Source organism: Silurus aristotelis (genome assembly GCF_946808225.1).
Source record: "Silurus aristotelis genome assembly, chromosome: 1".
Taxonomy (NCBI): Eukaryota; Metazoa; Chordata; class Actinopteri; order Siluriformes; family Siluridae; genus Silurus; species Silurus aristotelis.
Window position 1 is genome coordinate 20,781,086 of NC_139574.1, and position 21,636 is coordinate 20,802,721.

At 36.0% G+C, this 21,636-nt stretch overlaps 2 protein-coding genes and 1 long non-coding RNA gene across 4 annotated transcripts; 2 read left to right on the plus strand and 1 right to left on the minus strand.

Moving 5' to 3' along the window:
- Positions 1-776: 776 nt before the first annotated feature.
- On the minus strand, positions 777-4,385 carry LOC310735265. The gene is made up of 6 exons (XR_014536253.1): positions 4,223-4,385; positions 2,661-2,769; positions 2,388-2,507; positions 2,213-2,291; positions 1,736-1,883; positions 777-1,441 (listed from the first exon to the last, which is right to left on the minus strand). It is a non-coding gene; the product is annotated as an uncharacterized lncRNA (long non-coding RNA).
- A 1,072-nt stretch (positions 4,386-5,457) lies between these two features.
- On the plus strand, positions 5,458-10,014 carry LOC310731958 (STEAP1 protein-like). Its single transcript, XM_083552077.1, has 6 exons — positions 5,458-5,646; positions 6,260-6,384; positions 6,842-7,196; positions 8,362-8,528; positions 8,819-8,983; positions 9,155-10,014. The coding sequence occupies exons 2-6, from the start codon at positions 6,283-6,285 to the stop codon at positions 9,401-9,403; spliced, it is 1,038 nt and encodes a 345-aa protein (XP_083408203.1). The 5' UTR covers positions 5,458-5,646; positions 6,260-6,282; the 3' UTR covers positions 9,404-10,014.
- Positions 10,015-11,758: 1,744 nt separating this feature from the next.
- Positions 11,759-18,726, plus strand: LOC310731802 (metalloreductase STEAP2-like). 2 transcript variants are annotated; one of them, XR_014535295.1, is made up of 5 exons: positions 11,759-11,962; positions 12,600-13,137; positions 15,937-16,464; positions 16,929-17,653; positions 17,748-18,726. XR_014535295.1 is itself a non-coding variant. In XM_083551672.1 (5 exons), the coding sequence occupies exons 2-5, from the start codon at positions 12,640-12,642 to the stop codon at positions 18,230-18,232; spliced, it is 1,476 nt and encodes a 491-aa protein (XP_083407798.1). In that variant the 5' UTR covers positions 11,763-11,962; positions 12,600-12,639; the 3' UTR covers positions 18,233-18,726. The 2 variants fall into 2 exon arrangements, 1 of the variants encoding a protein (XP_083407798.1); XM_083551672.1 differs by having other exon boundaries at positions 11,763-11,962; positions 16,929-17,093; positions 17,948-18,726.
- Positions 18,727-21,636: the final 2,910 nt, after the last annotated feature.

The following is a 21,636-nucleotide window of genomic DNA, read 5'->3' on the forward strand; positions in this document are numbered from 1 at the left end:
AGTTACATTCTTCTACTCCATTGATCTGATATTGTGTCATGCCAAATGAGAGCTGAGCCAAAGCTGATAGGATCTGACTAACGATAAAGTTTAAGGTTTTTTCGAAAAGATTTTCTGATGTGCAAATTAAGGGTAAATACGCTTATCTAGGTTTGTACATATTCGGCATACCTACAGTCTGCTTCACTCATATGATCATCCAAACTGTCCAGTTCTTTCTTTGCTGCTCACTGATTTCATATTACTATACAGATACATGCAGAGAATTTCAGGCTCATTAATTATCTAGTTTTTGTCCTAATATCTAGTCTTAAAATCTGTTAAGAGTTGCATGTGTAGAGCAAAAGAAGGAAGAAAATGCTTTTTTTTGCAAGGTGGTTCCTGTGCCTGAGAGAACAACCTGTTTGTCCTTGAGAGCGCATATCCACTGTAGCTCTCACTGTGATTTATTGTGTGTTATTGTTGTGCTTTTCAATATTGTTCAATAGCCAGGTGCTGATTACCTTTCTCCACTTCCTTGTCAGGCTGTGGCTTGCTGCCCTGCAGGGGCTTTTTAATTGGTTCTGAGAGGATTTAGCACTCTTTCATCAATGACAAATTTGATCATTTTGAGGGGTGGGTTAGAAGCAGGGAAAAAGACTGGGACAAATGCTGCACTTCTACCTCATACCTTGTAGTCTTAGAGGTGTTCTTAAGAGCTGTCATTCAAGACTAAATTTGGTACTGAGAAAAAGATATAAAGGAATGTAGAGAGTTTTAACTGAATTGTACAGGATATTTATTAGAATTATGGATACTGTATATCTTCTCAGTTAATGGCATACATACTTTTGTAAATAGCAAAACATTCATTATATAGTTTTAGACCTCCTGAATGAAGAAAAAAGGGTAAAGAATTATGATGAAATAAAGAATAAAATAGTACAAATATACATTTAAACGCCTGGTGTGGAAAAAAAAGCTTAATTAACCACATTTATTTCCAGCATCTACATCCCTGTCACTGCTTATAATATGAGTTCAGGACACATTAAGCTACAAAGAAAATCTTTTTTTATAATCATGCATTAATATAGAATGTAACATATATTGTATTATATTAATTCTTATTTCAAATAGATTTTTATTCTGAGTATGATGTGGTAGTTGAATAAAAGCTAATAATAAACCATTTAGAAAGTCTGTAAATTTAATCATAAAAACAAATCACACAATTTGTGCCACAATGAAGTAAAAGATGGGCTGGAGTGTTTGCAGACACTGCCCTCTTCAGGCCAGCGCAGGCCATATCAGTGGTAATGTTCAATACAGACAGCGACGGCGCAGGCCACAGTGTCGATTTGAGGCGCGCTGCATTCTCTATGATGGATTGCTGAGTTGGGCTGACTATATTGCTGCCCTAATAAAAGCTGCCCTCCAATCCACATGGCTGGGAGTGGATCTAGAAAACGATGATGTTTTTAAGAAGAAAAAAAAAATGCTCTGTGCGTCAGAAAGAACAATGTTTCTCTGAAGACCAACCACAACAGCACTGAGAGCTATATTTGCCCCTTACAATTTCTTTTGTGCAAAGGAAAGCAGCTAAAATATTGTTACTCTTGAATTGAATTGTAGATTCAAGAAAGAAAGATCTCCAAAATGTTAAAATCTCCAAAATGTTCATTATAAGCCGCATAGTGTTTGCACAAACTGAAAAACAGTAATTAATATGTTTATGTTTCATACATACACATACATCTACAACGTTGACCTGTAACCTTTGGATAATATTTGCTTGAATGGATGCCAGTGTCAGTAAACAGTGCAGTTGGCAGAGGACCTCTGTGTGCACAGGAAGTCACTAGTGATTTCCTTATAACCTGGAGCCCCAGTCAGTCCACTTCCTATACAAATAAATAAAGGAAAAAGAAAGAAAGAAAGAAAGAAAGAAAGAAAGAAAGAAAGAAAGAAAGAAAGAAAGAAAGAAAGAAAGAAAGAAAGAAAGAAAGAAAGAATCCAAAACATTGCTTTAGTTTTTTTCTGTTGTTTTGTTGATGAAAAAACCTTTAGTAATAGTTGTTCTGAGCTGCCAGGAATTTACAGGCCAGGACTGCTAGAGAGCCCCTGCTGCACTCTTAAACAATACATTTAATCTATGTAATGAATCTATGCATGGATAAATGTATTATGTACATATAAGTACAAAATATTGAAACTGTGTGTAATGATTTACCTTCTATTAAGTTGTAGAGGTTGCAGTAATTCGTGCCATGGTCTGTAACAGCATACCAGGTTTCTGAGATTGACATGGCCTATGCAGAATTTTTAGGCTGTTCATATTGTTTCCAAAGAAAATGTAAAAGTAAAATGTGCAACAAAAAATGTATGCATATGTAATTAAAACTTACTGATACATGGCAATGGGTGAAGAATGAAAATGGAACCAGTCTGAAGTTGATATCCTCCACAGATTTCTTCTGTGGTGCCATGTGCTTTGCTGAGATGAAGTGAACAGAGGCTGAGAGGAGCTATATTTAGAAGAAAATTTTATTAATTCATTCACTCCTTACAGTATAATACTAATTTAATAAACACACACACACACACACACACACACACACACACACACACACACACACACACACACACACACACACACACACACACACACACACACTTACCTTATATAAACACTTTTCTCCACCCATAGTACAACCTGCCATTGTCCTCCACTTTTGAATCTGAGTGACCAAGGCTTTATACACATAACTGCAGGGAAGCCCAAAGTACCTGAAACACACACACACACACACACACACACACACACACACACACACACACACACACACACACACACACACACACACACACACACACACACACACACACACTTATATATATACATTTTTTCTTCTTTTATTTATGCTTAAACTCCTGGGAACCCCTAGCTACACACAATATTGTTTCCTCTTATTAAATTAAAAATAAATTCCACACACTTCCTCAGGACATAATTCAACTCTTTATTATTTATATTTATACAATAATATTCTACTACTGAAGCCAATCAGCTTTTACATTTTTAGAACCTTTCCTGAAAGTAACAATAATTTTAGTTATTCAATTCATTGTTGTCTTCTATTTCACAGTAAACAAATAAAAATAGTAACTGTCAAAAATCACAAACCCCCTGATTTTTCACCAGATGCTGAATCCATTACACCCCAGCACAGCTAATTCAACATATAAGTGGTCTCCCGCAACTCGCTGTGGTTAAGTTCTAAGACCCCCACGAGTTTTGGACGCACCCATGCAGCCCATGTGGTACCTTAGTGAATTATTCTAGACATTGTCACTTTAATGCATTAATGTGTTTTCCAATTGTGTATAAAATTTGTTAGTGAAAACAGTTTAAAATGTTATTCCTAATCTTCCTGAACATTTGGAAATTTTAATCCGGAACATGCTGCTAGTTAGGTTACAAATTACAACCCGCAGATTTTTGGAGCCGCGAATTATCGCATTATATTATTTGACTGTATACTGTATATATGATCGTAAAAATCTACACAATATGGAGAGTCTTGACATTTGCCCATCTGAATTCAAATGCTGCCATCAACTGGAAGAAAGCAGACACTGCTCAATTCCAGACATTCAGTAGATCACACAGACATTTTATACAATTAAGGGTGTAACTGTATACAAAATTCATGGTTGAGTTATATTTTAGTTCAGTTCAGAATTACTACATCTAGATATTCTACATTTGATTTGAACATCTAAACTAACAAGGAAATGAATTGACCATATGCTTTATATGTTATTTATGAATAACATTACCATGCTATGATTATTTCTAATGCAAAAGTTAGCAATCTATGTAGCCTTAGTGTAAACATGTGACTTCATAAAATTCTATTAAGACAGCATGCTTCTTTGAAACAGATTTGTAATCTGCCACTGTGCATTGAACAATAGTTTATTTTCCACTTTGAATCTAGAACTGTAGAAAAAGCTTAACAAAGTATGGGTATTTGAGAGGAGTTACTTTAAGAGGTTAACACAGTTCATTCTAAATACACACCTTTAAGATGAAATCACATCACACCAACCTCACAACAAGAGTAAACACATAATAAAAATTATATATGTTTTGCTATTATGTATCATTTACTGGGCAAAAAGAGAAACCAAAGCAATCAAGCAGCAAAACAGATACAGAAACAAATAGCATATTTACCATTCCACTTTGCATTTTGCATGAAGAGGGCCTGAGGAGCATGGGATTAATGATCCTAATGCCAGCATGGCCGGCAGGAGAAACCTGAAATGCATTGCGTGTTCAGTTATTCCAAATCACAACTACCCTGTCGGATGTTCTGCCAGGAATAATGAGAGTCACAGAATCACAGGATGCTCATGTGAGCTGTTCTAAAGGAAACTAACTAAAATTGAATTAGAACACATTCATGCTTTCATCAGAAAAATAACAAGGCCGAGCAGAACCAAAAAACAGTGCAGTCTTTTGACTTCTGCTGCTTTTAAATGTTCAGAGTACTTTGCATGTTTGGTGTGAAACGTAGAAACAAAAAAATATAATACATTCTGTATTTACAGCCATGGAATAAAATGCTATAAAACTTCTTAAAGGTCTTGAAGGTTTCACCTTTATTCATGTGAAACCCTTAAACTGACTCAAGTGGATAATGTTTCCTTAGTCTGATGAAATTAAACTTTTGATGAAATTTGATAATGTTTCGTTTAATATAGATTCAAGGATATAAATATGTATGCAAGCCATTGTATGTAGTGACAATAGTTTTATAAGCTTGTCTGGGTTGGTGCTATGGTATGTTTTACAATGTTTTATTTATTTATGTATTGCTCTACTTTGAATGAAATCGAGTCAGTCTTGTGTATGAAAATCCTCAGAAACCGCAGTAATAGAAATACTCGAGCCAGCTCCTCTAGCACCATGTTATAGTCAAAAATCCCTGAGATCACAATCTTTTGTCTATTATGATCATTGATCAAGCATTAACCTGCTGTCAACTTGTATCTGCATTTGTTTATTCATTGCACTGATACTAAATGATTTGCTGCTTATATAACTGCAAAAATAAGTAGGTCTGCAAGTGTTCCTTATAAAAATGAGTGTATATAATAAAATGCCTAAAGGACTATGGAAAGGGAAACCAAATTTCTGGTTATAGAAGTGACAGTGCTATTTTTACCGGTAGCTATAAGTTTAATTTTCAATGAGCCTTTTATATATTATTTTGCATAAAAATCTTTTTAATTACAGAAACACACACAATGTAATATAAATAAATAACAATAAATAAACTTCCTGTATACACTGAGCGGAAACGGTACAACGGTACTCCCAAGTACACATGGCAGTTTTGTATAAAGGGAGGCGGAATTTATGACGTATGTTAGCTGTGATTGGAGGACTTTTGGAAAAGGCGGGGCTAATATGAAAGCGTCTTCGTCTCCGGGAAAGGACGTGTCAGAGAAAGTATTAGAATAATTTTAGAAGGTTGTTTTTATATTTACATATTATTTTAGCAATTTGTTGATTAAATGCAGGACAAACACGGTTAACAGCTACACATAAATCTGTTGTGGACAGGTTGAGCAGTCTGAAGTTTATGTGTTAAGGTATGGCTCCTCTTTTTCACTGTATGATCCATTGAGTGTATTTTGTTGGCTGCATGAGATAAATCATAACTTTGGCTTGGTTTTAACTTCAGTGTCACGTATCTGTATTCATGTTATATACTAAGCATGAGTGTTTTTTTCCCCATATATCAATTTAACATTTAAATCATAAATCATAAACTTCATGAGGTTTGTTGTAGTTTTAATTCATATTTAAAATAGACAGATAGTTTAGATATTCAAGAAAGACACGTGCTTTGTATATAATTATGTTTCACATGTTACAAATACCAATATAAACCCTGTACAGTGTTAGGAATAGTGGTCCATATTTTGACTGCTTGAATATTAAATCAGGGCGAATAACTTGTAGAATGCTTAATAACGATGGTGAATGTTAACCCTCTTAACAACACATACTGTGAAAATCCTCCCAAGTCCAAGAATTAATGCCTTGGTTATTACAAGGCAGTCACGTGAATGCCAGACATTGTGTTTGTGCCCCCATGCTTGAAGGGTTCATTCTTGGCATGGGAACAAGTTGCAGTAAAGCACTACTTCACTTGTGTCCATTAATGCGTAGTATAACAGTGCATGTTGTGTAATTTTGTAGGGATTCCTGCTGTTTGCCTTACAATGCAGAGATCTTCTACTGACTTGGGGGAGGTAGCAACGTACCATGATGAAAACTTTCAGCCCTCTGAAGAGGAACCACCACGACTACAGCTCACTCAAAAGGCAGGGCACACTAGAGAACAGAGTGAACGACCTATATAATAAATATGACAGTTATGTACCCAAAACTTCTTATAAGTAATAAAGTAATACTAGTTTTTATGTTTATATTAATTAGATAGTATGTTACATTATATAAAAAAAAAGTAAAAAAAAATGCTATTTGCATATGAAATTATTTGTAGTGTCAAATGTAAATATAAATAAAAAAAATTCTTACAAAATAAAGAAATTTCATGTTTAGATATGTCTAGATTTCTGAATAGCTAAGGATCTGTGTTTTCCAAACTCAAATTTTAATGACTTCAGTTTTAAGGGTTTTTCATCCTTTTTTACTGAATATTTCCCCTGAATAGCATTTATTTGTCACAGCACCGTATTATTACAATTATTACAATTACAGTTCTGTCTAGTTATAATTTAACTTAAGACATTGATTACAGTACTTGCTGTCTCTTAGGAACTCAAAGGGGGAGAAATGGAGGCTGAAGAGTTGTTGAGCATGCATTTCGACCCCTTGCTGTCTGCATTTGCACTAGAGGAATTTGAGTTGCCTGCTGACATTCGCCTACGAGAGATGCCCCTTTTCCCCAAGTGGCACCTCCCATTCAAAGTCATGACTGTTATTTTAGCTGTGGCATTTGTGTACACATTTCTACGGGATGTGCTGCAGCCTTATATATCTCAGAGTAAAAATGACTTTTACAAGATTCCCATCCTGGTGTTAAATAAAGTTCTACCATGGACATCAATCACTCTGTTGGCACTTGTCTATTTACCTGGAGGACTGGCATCATTACTGCAACTACACAGAGGTGAGCAAACAAGCACCTGCAAGAAATATTCACTGTTCATTATTGTGTTTCGAACCCGCATACAGTACATATTGCATGCTCACTTCGATAAGTGATAAAGTGTAAAGTTTTAAAAGCAAAGTGCACAAGAGAATCGAGTAAATACAGAAATCACACATAATATCCTTCATTTTGCCATAACCTTTAAAGAACTCAGTTCTACTTGCAAGACAGACCAAACATTTTGAATCAGTTTATTGAGTTTATAGCACATATCGTGATATTAGTGTGTAAATTAGAGATTTCTTAGTCTTCTCAAAGAAGAAGGGCCATCTGTTGCTTCTTGTACATGGCAGCAGGAATGCGAGTTATCCAGGTAAACCCACAATAAGTTGTTGGTATTATATTACATATTATAATAATAATAATAATAATAATAATAATAATATAATATATGATATTATATAATATTAGATTATTTATTATATCATTCTACACTGACACCATCTACAGAGGTCTGTGCATTTTCTGATTTTGTAATGAATTACCATGCAATCAGATGACATGACCTACAATTTTTTGGTGTTCAGGTTAGACAGGGAATGAGTCCAGACTTTGTATTGTCAATGGACAATATAACCAGCTCTCTGATTACCAGATCCAGAGCTGTTTGCATTCTTAACAAAATATTTAACAAAATATTTAATATATAATATATGTATATATTAAATATATACATATATTTAATATATACATATATTATATATATTAAATATAAACTCTAGTGCTCTACTCAAATTTAATATAAGTTACACCACCAATGCAAAACAGCTTTGTTTGAGCAGCTGAAAGAGTGCTTGGTGAAATATCCACATTTAAAAACATCATTCAGTAGTAAATTTCCACATCTAATTATGAAGTTGTTTGGTTGCTCTTTGCTGGGCTTGGAAAAAAAAAATCAGCACTGGCACCATCATCATGTTGGTGAACAAGAAAATAATTGAGGCTCTTCAGCTCTTTCTAAAAAGAGGTAATAAAGAGTAAGGCTACATTGCTTTTGAGAAATATTGTTATGTCTTTCTTGTAGATAATCCTGTTCAACAGTATTATATACACTAGTCAACACTAGTGTAACACTAGTCAAAAGAGTTTTTATGTGCAAAGTAAATTTTCTCTTTTTCATCAGGCACTAAATACAGCTCTTTCCCTGTTTGGCTGGAAAACTGGATGGGTGTGAGGAAACAGTTGGGTCTGCTTTCCTTCTTTCTGGCCTGCCTACATGCCATTTACAGCCTGAGCTACCCAATGAGACGCTCTTACAGGTACAAACTTCTCAACTGGGCCTACCAACAGGTAAGGAAAGCATTACGTTTAAATGCTTTTTTGTAAGTAAAGAGAATGGCTATTAGCCACTTAACACATAAGGTGCCTGTTAAAATTTGAACTTGTAATTGAACTGCTCTGGGATGAACTGGAGTATAAAGTCTGAAAGAAATATCCTGTTAAAAGTTGAACTGTAAATGAACTGCTCTGGGATGAACTGGAGTATAAAGTCTGAAAGAAATATCCAACTAGTGGTTTTACACGTTTTACAAGAGGCATGGTTACTGGCCTCTAGCACCCATTAGTGGTTTTTGTGATAGGTACAAGAAAAAAAGGAGAGTTCATGGGTAGAGGATGATGTCTGGAGGATGGAGATCTACATCTCACTGGGAATCTTAGGATTGGGCATTCTGGCTCTGGTGGCTATCTCCTCCTTGCCCTCAGTTACGAATGCACTAAACTGGAGAGAGTTTCAATGTGTCCAGGTAAGTGAAAAAATATGAATACAGATATGCACTGTTTTTGATAGTTTCCTCACCATTAATCAGAGGTCTGGATTGCACAGTCATGTTAGACATTATAAAGATTTGTGCTGCACATTGCTTTTTTTTTTATTTGCCACTAAATGTGTGTATATGCTTTCTATGTTTTTGTAGAGAACTCTGGGACATGCAGCCCTGTTTTTGTGTACAGCTCATGCTCTTGTGTATGGCTGGAGAAAGTGGGTGGAGGTGAAGCACTTTGTATGGTACACACCACCATCATTTATACTGGCCTCCTTCCTCCCAGGTGTGGTGTTACTTCTCAGGGCTATATTGGCCATGCCCTGTTTCAACAAGAGACTGGAACGCATTCGATATGGCTGGGAAAGGCCTTGGCGAAAGGGATTATTAGACAAGGACTAATAATCACTCTGTCTTAGAAGCATAGAGTTTAAATTTGTGTTTGTGTCATCATGTTTATTTTTTAGTTATGTTTATTTTATTTTTTGTTTGATTTGTTTGCACTGTAATGCATCAGGACATTTAGGTATGAACTAATATAATTTCTGTTTTATTTATTTTCAATAGTTATTGTGTTGCAAACTAAACACTTCGAATATGTATACATGTTATTAAAGCATATCTTTTTACAAGTCAATCATGCAACCAATATGAATTACAGCCAACCAACCAACAGCCAATCTTCTCTGAGCTCAGGACTTTGCTGAACGTTGTGTTGAAAGTTTGTTAAAAATGTGTAACTTTTTACTTTTTCTTCTTTTTACTATAATTTAGGAGACAAATCTTACAGATCTAAAATATCACATGAGATAGAAGCTTTCTGTAAATAAGTGCTAGTAAAGAGTTGGTTTTGTATGTTTATTTGGAGTCGGGTATTACTTACAAAGCAAAGTTTTCATGGGCACAATGCCCATTTTACATATATTGACATATACTCAGACCAAATAATCTGCATTTGCACTTTAATGAGTGGTAAACTAAACCTTGTACAAATAAAATAAATTAATTCCCCACATATGCAAATGGATTTACTATATATTGTGTATATGTTTGGTTCAAGGTTCGATCCATTTCAGCAAAGTGTGTAATGGGAGCTGCATTCTCTCTATGTGTCTTGAAGGACTCCCGGGGTTCCCTGGTTTTCTCCCACCACCCATAGACCCACTCATAGGTGGATTGGTTTCTTGAAGATTGAATGTTTGTGTTTGTTGTCTAATATGTGGACAATGATGCAAGTGTGATTTAGAGTCTTTAATTACAACAGCAAACAATTCCAATAAACAGGACAGGTTTAGGAGAAATACAAATACACTACAGCAGGTCAAAATGAGATCAGAGACAAAGGTATAATATAACAAGTGTTATAAGACTTGGTAAATTCATGAAACAAGAGCACAACCAATGTTTACTTCCTCTTGTGCTTGTGAATGAATGTCCTTCAAATAGTGTGTGGGTGTGTAATGAAGTCTGTAGTGGCCATAGTTGTAGGTCACCGTAGTTTCTGGGAATCAGAGTTCTCAGCCAGCTGAGATCTGTCAGACACTGTGAAAATGTTGACTAGTCGGAGTAAAAAAAGTTTATATTTAGGTCAGAATTCTACTATAGAATTATAATATTTGTATGGAGTGTGCTGCACTCATGTTAAGTAGCCAGCCCCAGTCACGTCACAAAGAAGTAGATGCCTCCAAACATCCCGAACCATCTAGAGACGTACCAGTGCCAATTGGATCCCACTTCATGTGGAGTTTGGACATTGGACTTCTTTGAGTGTTTAAAGGCTCTGGCATGGAGAAGCTGGTGTTTGATCTATGATGATCTAAAATGTTGAGCTATTTTATCAGTTGCTCAGTAGCTCCTAGTTTTATAACCACAAATGACTGTAAAAGACTGTAGAAAGGACATTACCCATAATCTTACATTCCAGTGCTTATGTTAGTTCTCACTCAGGGATAAATGCACACCATTCACCTTAACTGTTGATTTCTGTAAAGCTGCTTTGAGACAATGTCTGTTGTGACTTGACTTGATTATGATTTGTTTTACTGGTTGTCTAGTAAAAATAAATATTCACACAACAGCTTATATTGGTTATATCTGTTTTCCAAGTATATGATGGTAAAAAAGGTTTAAAAATGTATGCAGATTATACCTGTTCTAATCTCTTGCAAAAATCAGCAAATCTCAAATTTGTACTTATCAAACCAAAGGACATTTTCCCACTGATCTTAAGCAAGTCTCTTCTGCTGATTTGAAGATTAAGGCTGACTCATGCAGTTGCCTCCGAACAGTGGATGTTGAAATATGTTTGCCACTTGAACTCATAAAAGCATTGTGTAAATCAGTGGTTTCTGAATCTGGTAAAAAGATTGCTCTTAGTCTTCCTTTACTGGAATGGCCTGTTACATCATAGCATTTGATGATTTTTAACACTAAACTTGGGGATACATTGAAAGTTCTTGAGATTTTTTTTTGATTGAATGACTTTCATTTCTTAAAGTAATGTTGATCTGTCTCTTTTTTACTTATTTTAGTGTATATATATATATATATATATATATATATATATATATATATATATATATATATATATATATATATATATATATATATTTTTTTTTTTTTTTGTTAACAATAATTTTTTGTTTAATTCATATTGTTAGCTTTTAACTTTAAGCTTTATACTTAATGTTTTGTTGTTTATGGACTCAAAACGGCAAGTGTTTATATATCATGTGTTGATTTATTAGTTACTTGGTTATTTACTTAGTTAGTTGTAGTCGTGTCCTGGTATCTTGTCGTTGATTGGTGGAGGTCCGCTCTCTGAGAAGCCAGACCGTGGCCAATCAGCGCGCAGAGGGCGGGTGGAGCGGCGACAGCGAAGACATCTCCTGGTGTACCACAGTCACGGAGGATCCGTGAGGGATACCGAGAGCGGTACCGGCAGTGTTTCCTCAGATCAAGGTTAGCCGGGATAGTGTTATTCTGACAAAGCCTAAGCGCGCGGTCATAGTGTGATCAATACATTTGTAGAAAAAAAAGAAATCTCGGTTAGTTTCGGTGTTGGCGGTGACATTGGCAGGTCTGTGGCAGGTCACTGTTGTGTGCTGCTACAGTAACATTAGCTCCCAAAATCAGCGCCGTGTTTACATCCACACAACGGTCAGACTTCATCTCCCACATTTCTGTCAATCAGAAAAGAAGCACTCAGCTATAAATCATCAGCATGTGGATTTATAACGTACTGCTAACATCATTCCTATGAATATATTTAGACCTGTGCGGACCTGTAGATCTCATCACAATCTAACATTATATGCTACAGTGTAACAGTTACATAACACAATGGGAATTCTTTTTAAACAAATATAGAAAATATCTGTGCATTTATTTTTACACCAAATCTTATTCTACATTAGGCCTACTTAGACCATGACTGTGTTTTTATTTTAGTCTAGTAATTGATATTCTCTTGAGTAATACATGTTTATTTCATACGTATTTATATTTCAACCTATGTGTATCTGGTTATCTCAAAACTATGTAAAAAAAAAAAAAGGATGAAATCTGTAGTATGATTTAAATGTATTGTTATCCTCAGAAACCTGGTTTTATCAACATCGAGAGCTCCTCGTCTCAAAATGGACTCCATCTCCTTGATGGGCAGCAGTCCTGCCTGCAAGGTTTCTTTCCTTCCTAACGGATTGAAGAACGGGCCCAGGGACGGCTCCAGTAAGCTCTCGGTGGCTATCATTGGCTCTGGGGATTTTTCCAAGTCCTTAGCTATTCGTCTGCTGTGTAGCGGCTTCCATGTGGTGGTGGGCAGCCGACAACCCAAGCGGGCAGCTGAGTTTTTTCCTCATGTGGTAGATGTGACCCATCACGAGGATGCAGTGGGCAAAGCCCCCGTTATTTTCCTGGCTATTCACAGAGAGCACTACTCGTCACTCTGGGACATCAAGCACCTGTTAGCTGGCAAAATCTTAGTGGACGTCAGCAACAACAGGAGGTCGAACCAGTATCCAGAATCCAATGCCGAGTACCTTGCCTCCCTCTTCCCAGAGGCCAATGTGGTGAAAGGGTTTAACGTTATCTCGGCATGGGCTATGCAGTCAGGGCCTAAAGATGCTAGTCGACAGGTAGGTCATGCACTTAGTCCATCAATGCCAGCATTTGAGATGTAAGGAATAAAACACAACTGGGCCATAATGTTATAGGAAAATAATCAACAATTTGCCAATCAAGATGTCCCATTATGTTACATCCTGCTTATACCAGATAAATGTGCCAAATATTGCAGTATATTATATGCTGTTTATTCATTTATACTTAAGTTGTGGGACATTCATGCCGATAGTTTTTCCGTGTTGTGTCTATCATTATACTGTAGGAGACTGCCCTCTAGAGGCAAATCACTGACTCCATGTTTTAAAATTTGAGTCTGTGCATAATACCTCATTCATGTTAGTTCATAGTACATTAACTTGAGTGAACAGATAAAATGAAAATAAACTTAATTTAAAAATGCTTTAATAAGTGTTGAAATTAACAAACACAATAAACAATACTTCTAAAGTATGTATTATCTTAATGTTAATGTTACAAATGGAATCTTACTTTAAAAAATTTGACATAAATTCAAAAGTCATGCTTAAAATGACCATCTTCAAGACACCTTTTGACTTCACAAGGTCAAAGCATGGAAATTATATTCATTTCTATTTTTTTAGTAATAAAGTTAAATTTGACAGTACTATTGGTATCAGTAATATCGGTCGACCTCTTGTTATAACAGTTGTAATCAGCTTGTCCCTAATCCACCCCTTTTCTCTACTAAAGTCAAAAAGTCAAACAAAAATGTTTGCTACATTATGTTACTGAGAAATTAAAAAGTGCTTAGCTGTCTATCAGAATCCCCAATGCTTGTAAATCTTTGACACCTTAGACCCCTTCTATCAAATAAGCATTTCTTTACAGAAACATTTAATAACATACTACAGAGAACAATTTTAAAATAGTATTTTATTTTCATGAATACCTATATTATCATGTTTAAATTATGTGCACCATTTTCCTTACACAGCACTGTAAATGTGTTGTTGCTATAAAAATGATACAATACAAGCGCTAATAATCTGTGTTCTAATTGATTCATTAGCATATTGAATTCAATGGGTTTACCATTGTGCTAAAAGTGATCCCATTAAAACATCATGCTAGGATCAGATGGAGGTGTATAGTCAGCAGCAGCCATTCTGACAGCGATAAAGTCATTTACTGTACATTTCAGTGTGGTTTTCAATATGGATGCAAATTTATGAATTATATATTACAATATCATGTAACATGTACACCCAAATATGTTTATTAGATGTGTAACTTCTAAAAGACACGAGGTGGAGCTGGAGGTAGCAGGGCTGAAGATGTTTAGGTTTTCGTTGGGAGTGACAAAGATGGACAGGATTAGAAATTAGTTTATTAGAGGGACAGCACATGTAGGGCGTTTTGGGGGACAAAGTGAGAGAGGCCCGATTAAGATGGTTTGGACATGTGCAGAGGAGGGACATAGGGTATGTCAGTAGGAGAATGCTGAGGATGGAGCCACCAGGAAGGAGGAAAATAGGAAGATCAAGGAGGAGGTTTCTGGATGTGGTGAGGGAAGACATGCAGGTAGTTGGTTTGAAAGAGGCAGATGTAGAGGACAGGGGGTATGGAGACGGATGATCTGCTGTGGCGACTCCAAATGGAAGAAGCTGAAAGAAGAATCTACAATTATTAGATCAGTGGTTCTCAAAGTGTGGGTGCGCCCCTCTAGTGGGGAATAATGACATGACAAGTGAGGTGCAATAAAGACAGGATTTACATAAAAAAAAGTGTTCTTCATTAATCTTCATTTATGATTTTCTCTTTAAAGATAAAGTTCATGCACTCAAAACAACCACAAACAAACAAATAGGACACTAAAGAAAGTAAATTTAAACATCAGTTAGGGTGCAAAATACAAATATTAAATATTGTATTATTAAATAATATTATTGACTTAGAACATGATATTTAAATCAATTAGACATTTTTAAACTTTCATTACCATTTTTTGAGATAATGGAGGACAGGTGAAGCTTGAAAATCACTCGCCACTAAATTGGGGAATGGCAGAAAAGAAGATGATTAGATGATTACATGATTAATATTTTACTGTTCTGCCTAGTAGTCTGTCTAACATTAATAGAAGTAGATCCGAACATTAAGGGTGTAACGGTACACAAAACTCGGTAAATTTTGTTTGGTTAAATTTCGGTACGAATATGTGTACCGTCACAACCCTACTGTTAATGCATAAAAGATTGATGAAATATGCCAAACATCTTATTGAGCAATTGCAACACTGTTGAGTGAATTATATAAATTACAAACAGACACACTGACAGTGTGTAACAACATCAGTATTAGGAGCAATAGGAGATTACATTCTTCAACTCCTTTTATTTAGACATTTATCTGCCGCCTTTTCTTCGATCTTGAGCATCATGAGGTGTACGTTGATCTTTTCATCTGAGGAAGAGTAATGAAAGTATGAAAGCATGGATAGCATTTATTCTTTGTGAATAAAGAATAAACGGAGCTCTATTTTGGATTTTGTAGAATAAGGTAGAATAGAATATACTAGATGAAATGAATATACTTCCCATTGTATATTACAGCATGTTTCATAAATACTTTACAAACACAGCAATATTGTGTTTTGTCATTGTGCAACATCCAAATAAAAGCCTACCAATTTCCCACATCTCCCACCTTCTTTCTTTCTGCTTCCTTTCTTCACTGTGAGAAATGTTCTAAATCAGCCATTTTTTTAAATGATATAATTGAATGAATAACTTGTGAAATGTAACCAATACATGTCTGATCACTTGTTTATGTTCTATTTGGCACTGCAGGTGTATATCTGCAGTAATTCGGTGGAAGCGAGGCAGCAGGTCATCGAGTTGGCGCGGCAGCTCAGTTTCATTCCTGTTGACATGGGCACGCTCTCCTTGGCAAAGGAAATAGAGAACATGCCGTTGCGTCTGTTTTCAGACTGGAAAGGTCCTGTCTTAACGGCTGTTGCCCTTTCTATCTTCTTCTTTGCCTACTCTTTCATCCGGGACATCATTCATCCATATATGAAGAACAGGCAAAGCTTTTTTTATAAGATCCCTCTGGAGATGGTCAACAGGACACTGCCGGTGGTGGCTATAACCCTGCTGGCGCTGGTGTATTTAGCAGGTCAACTCGCTGCAGCACACCAGCTCTTCTACAGCACCAAGTTCAGGCGCTTTCCCTTCTGGTTGCAGGGCTGGTTACAGAGCCGCAAGCAGCTGGGCCTGCTCAGCTTTTTCTTTGCCTGCATCCATGTGCTCTACAGCCTCTGCTTACCAATGAGAAGGTCTGAGAGATACCTGCTACTCAATATGGCCTACCAGCAGGTGTGTTACTGTTAATGCATCAAATATTGATTCATTTATTTATGTATGTATGTATGTATTTATTTACTTATTTGTTTATTTTCAAGACACATGATGCTTATTTTCAGATATATTTCTGTATATATTTCCCTGTCAATGATCTACTTAGTAATAACAATTTTATTATTTAATTAAGTGTAAATACACATCAATAAAATGATAACCAGTATAGACTCGCCTTACTGCACTGAAATCATAAGCATGATTGAAAATCCCATTCTTTTATTTCCATCTGGTTTTTTTTCATAGTATAACTGTAATTCTTTCAAATACTACTTTTGTCTAAAATTCATTTAAGAAAATATATATACTTTCCCCTCATCTTTAACTCAAGGGTGCCAATAATTCTGAAATCTAATGTACATGTTCCAATAGATTAGACGAGGTGTGAGGTTGTTTTTTTCTTTGTCATTTGTCCTGCTCAGGTGCATGCCAACATAGAAAACTCATGGAACGAGGAGGAAGTGTGGAGAGTGGAGATGTACGTGTCTTTCGGTATCATGAGCCTTGGCTTGCTCTCTCTCTTGGCTGTCACGTCCATTCCATCAGTAAACAGCACCCTCAACTGGCGAGAGTTCAGCTTTATCCAGGTTTGAGACACTGAGTTTATCATGTATACGTGGTCTCAGATATGCGAACATTTCTTTTAGTACTGTTGTTTTTTGACACACATTAGGCACTCTGGTACTTATTATAGGCTCAGTAATATTATTATACCCGAACCAGTATTAAAATAATTTTCTTTCATCCACACAATTTTTCTTTTTGATACCAGTTATATTTATGAATTATGTCAAGGAATTGAAGTGGAGTCACGTAAAATACTGAATGAAGCGCTGAATGAAATACTGAATGATGTGTACACCAAGAACTGCTTTATGTACATAAATGAGCAGTTAATGAGCGGTTGAGGGTTAAGGGCCTTGCTCAAGGGCCCAACATTAGCAGCTTTTTGGTGCTGGGATTTGCGGGGAACTCACTACCTTCCGATCAGACCTCCAACATCTGAAGGTTTTTTTTGTTGTTGTTATGTTTTTCAGTTAATCTTCCCAGATCCCAGATGTACATTCCTCATAAATACATACACTATATGTTCAAATGTTTGTGGACACCTGACCATAAGTTTCATATGCGCCTTTTGAAGAAGCTCGTTCCACATTTAGTCCACATTTACTGTTATAATAACCTCCACTCTCTTAAAAAGATGTTCCACTAGATTTTGGATTGTGGTTGTGTTCATTTAGCCACAATTAGGGTGAGGAGTCCTGGGGTGCCGTCAGCATTGCAGTCCAACCGAATGGTTTTTATTAGCGTTTGGTTTTGAATATAATGTTGCAAAATCATACATCAGAAATTAGGAATTATAATTGGATCAATATGTCTATATATTCTGTTAGCAATGTTGATATGTAAAGACTGAATGTCTCTTGTTTTGTTGTTATAGTCCACGCTTGGCTATATTGCTCTGCTTATTACCACGCTCCACGCACTGCTGTTCGGCTGGAAGCGAGCATTTGAAGAGGAGTCGTATCGTTTCTACATGCCGCCCACCTTCATAGTAGCCGTTGCTCTGCCTGTCACGGTGATTGTTGGTAAAGCTGTGCTAATGATGCCTTGCGTGGCCTGGAGGCTGAAGAGAATCCGCAGAGGCCGTGATGACAGTCAGCATCATGCTGGTCGTGAGAGACCTGCGGCTCATGTTTCCCCAGAGAGAGTCACCATTATGTAGCTGTATCTGTTCTACTCTAATAGCACAGTAATAACTCTGCCTCATTCCCACTGTGCAGTGCCCAGATGTCTCACGTGTCCCTGCTCTGTCCAATAGAAGCAACTGTTTGTAGAGACACAAGGAGAAAAGGATTGTAATACCATAAAAAAGATGTAATACCATATAGTTGTTTTTTTCCCCCTGCCATCATGTGGCACTAACGTATTAGATGATGTCTTCAATTTTCCTGTGGTCATTTCAGTACATGTTGTGTTTTCATGAGTTACATGATTAGTGCATTAAATGAATTTGGTTCCATGCTAGCTAGGCATGTGCCTGGGTATCAGACTGCATTTCATTGAGATCATTGCTAAAATGAACACCCCAGCTAAGGCCATTTGCTTTCACCATATACAAATATTCACTGATGGTCTGTTACCATCCTGATGTCTTTGATTCCTCTTCTGTCACAGCAATTTGCCAAAGATTCCTTTAATAAAGAAAGTGAAACATAATTTCCATCCATTTAACATCTACAAAACAAGTAAGTTCCTGTTATCACTTATATTTCAGCAGCTATAAAAAGTTCCCTCGCATTCTATCGAATATGACTAAAATGCAGCTTGTTACCAAAAAAGGCAAAACACTGCATTCTTTGTCTTTTTTTTGGGGTGGACCAGCCTTTCATCTGACTGTTACAAAGTGCAAAAAGATAAAAAAAAAAAAAAAGCACACGTCAGCATATTAAATATTATAGATTGTGCGAAATAGATTGAGAATTATAGATTGTTAAATAACTACAATTTATGTATAGCTAAACTTACATGACATGGAGTGTCTATAATTCAAGTCCCTAATGAATAAGCCGTTACCATAGAAACAATTACGCATTTCATCTTGTGCAATAAATACAAAACTATTTGCCTTACGATAAAGCGGTTGTATAATTGTCATATTATAAAAACTCATGAATTATTCAGCACTTTGTGACCAGTCCAATTCCACAGTGCTGTAATACAAAGTATTTTATGCTTACTACAATAAAATTAATCATACGTCAGTCAGTTGCAGGTATGTACATGCAGTTGTTGATGTTTTACTGGTCAGTTGTAAATTGCTTTACTCTCACAATGAAACTTCACAACCATTGTTACAAAGCAATAGCACCAAACGCATAATCAAACTGTGCTGGCCAAAAGTTTTCGACAGTTGTGCTTTTAAAGAGTTTTGTTACTGGAAAATTGTTATACATGGGAAAAATACAATTTGACAGTGCCCTGCTGTCTGCACATATTTTTTAACAAAATTAAAACCGTCTCACTAAATCTGTATTGATGTTTTTGCAGCACTATGGTTCACTAATCAGCTGAATAACCCGGCCTTACTATAACTAATATCATGGATACTAGCCCTAGCATCATGGCTCCTGTGTATGACACTACCAATAACAGCAACAAATCACAGACAACTAATAAATTCATGCATTCTTCTAAAAATTTTATTGAGTATGTTATGTGATTTCTTCAACAGTGAGCAATAGTAAAGTTTGATGGTGTCACTGCGGTTATCAGATCAGTGTTGTTACTGAACATATGCAGCAGGTGGTGCACTTTCCTTAAATTAAACATGAGCACACACTTTTGAACATCCAGATGCCAGGAGCTGTTTCACAAGTAAACTGAGCTTAGATATAAAATAGATCTGTGACAGTAGATTTATAAGTAGTTAATTAGTCATCATATAGAAAATGTTAATTGATTCATGCATACAATGATTTGCATTTACATTTGCGGCATTAAGCAGACGCCCTTATCCAGAGCGACGTACAAAAGTGCTTTGAGTCTCTGGCAATGAATGTCAATGATGACATTCTCAAATTATCTACAGCTAACCTAATGTTGGATGTATAAACATATGTAAATAGAAATATAATTGGAAGTATGAATATACATAGAAATATATGCATGTAAAAATTATATAAATAAGTTATATAACTACAAACAATTCATACAGAATTATCCAATTTTATCTATCTTCTATTTCACACTTGTGATTTAAAAGTCAAATATGTGACATTAAATACTAAAACTCAGCTCAATATACTGATCAATTAAGTTGGCAACTGGACATGTGCTAATTCTTCTTTGAAAATGCTTGATTGACAGCCATCTGTCCCAGAATTACATTCTTCTTCCACCACTTGTGTGAAAAAGTGGGGAGAAATACAGCATCATATCCATATCCAAATGTGTATATATATATATATATATATATATATATATATATATATATATATATATATATATATATATATATATATATATATATATAGAGAGAGAGAGAGAGAGAGAGAGAGAGAGAGAGAGAGAGAGAGAGAGAGAGAGAGGCATTTTATCATATGCGGTATTATATATCTATCAGCCAGTATCAATGGTATGGTTTAGGGATTTGCCCCAGTGGCCACATTTGTTCAAAGGAACTGAGTTCTTTAAGCATATTTAACAGACATCCAATAGCTTATATGGTGTATGTCCTGGTTCAGGCAATGTATTTTCCGTGCACTTGAATGCAAATATTTAATTTAATGGATGTTGCAATTACAGAGACCCAGATGGGTTCCAAAGCCATAACTGTAGTTATACTGATATAAAGCTTCTCTTCATTTTATGACGAAATTAAGTTCTCGATCATAAACTTTCTCTGAAACCAGTGCAGAGGTGCCTGGTGAATGCTAGCCTTCAGGACTATCAAAGAGATGTTATGCACAAATTGAACTGCTCGCCTCTGCATGGGTCTACGCTTCCTCTAGCATTAAGCAGTTAATTGCTCTACATATCACAGTGACTCTGTGCCAAAGAGCTCGTCACAGGGCAGAGAAGGGAGCAGTTACCATGGCTACAAATATGCTTCTTGTCACTGCAGAGAGACGAAGAGACATTAGTCTTAATTAATGCTAATGATCAACAAACAAGGAGAAATGATCTGCCTGTTATCCTCTGCCACAGGTTTCCACATTGGGGAATAATGACAGGGTAATAAAACTCATGCCATCTTATCACTGGGTTCATTTGTCAAAGGAGATGCACTAAGGCAGACATATAAAATTAAGCAGAGTTAATGAAACAGAGGCCAACGGGTGGCGAGCATATGCTCATAAACAACACTTTGCTGTATGAGACATGTAGCAGCTCTTTCTAAAATATATTAGATATTCACTATGTACTGATTATAAAAACATTTGCTTTTTCTGTAAAAAATCTCTTCAGTTTAAAAACTGCTTCATTTTCTTTATCACTCATAGAGTTTCCCCCATGCGTTTGTTTCTTTGTAACTTTGACCCTGGTGTAGAAAAAAGTCCCCACATGTTCCCTCAGAGATCCAGAAGAAGTGGATTTAAAGAAGTATAATGCTCTAAGCTACAGTTT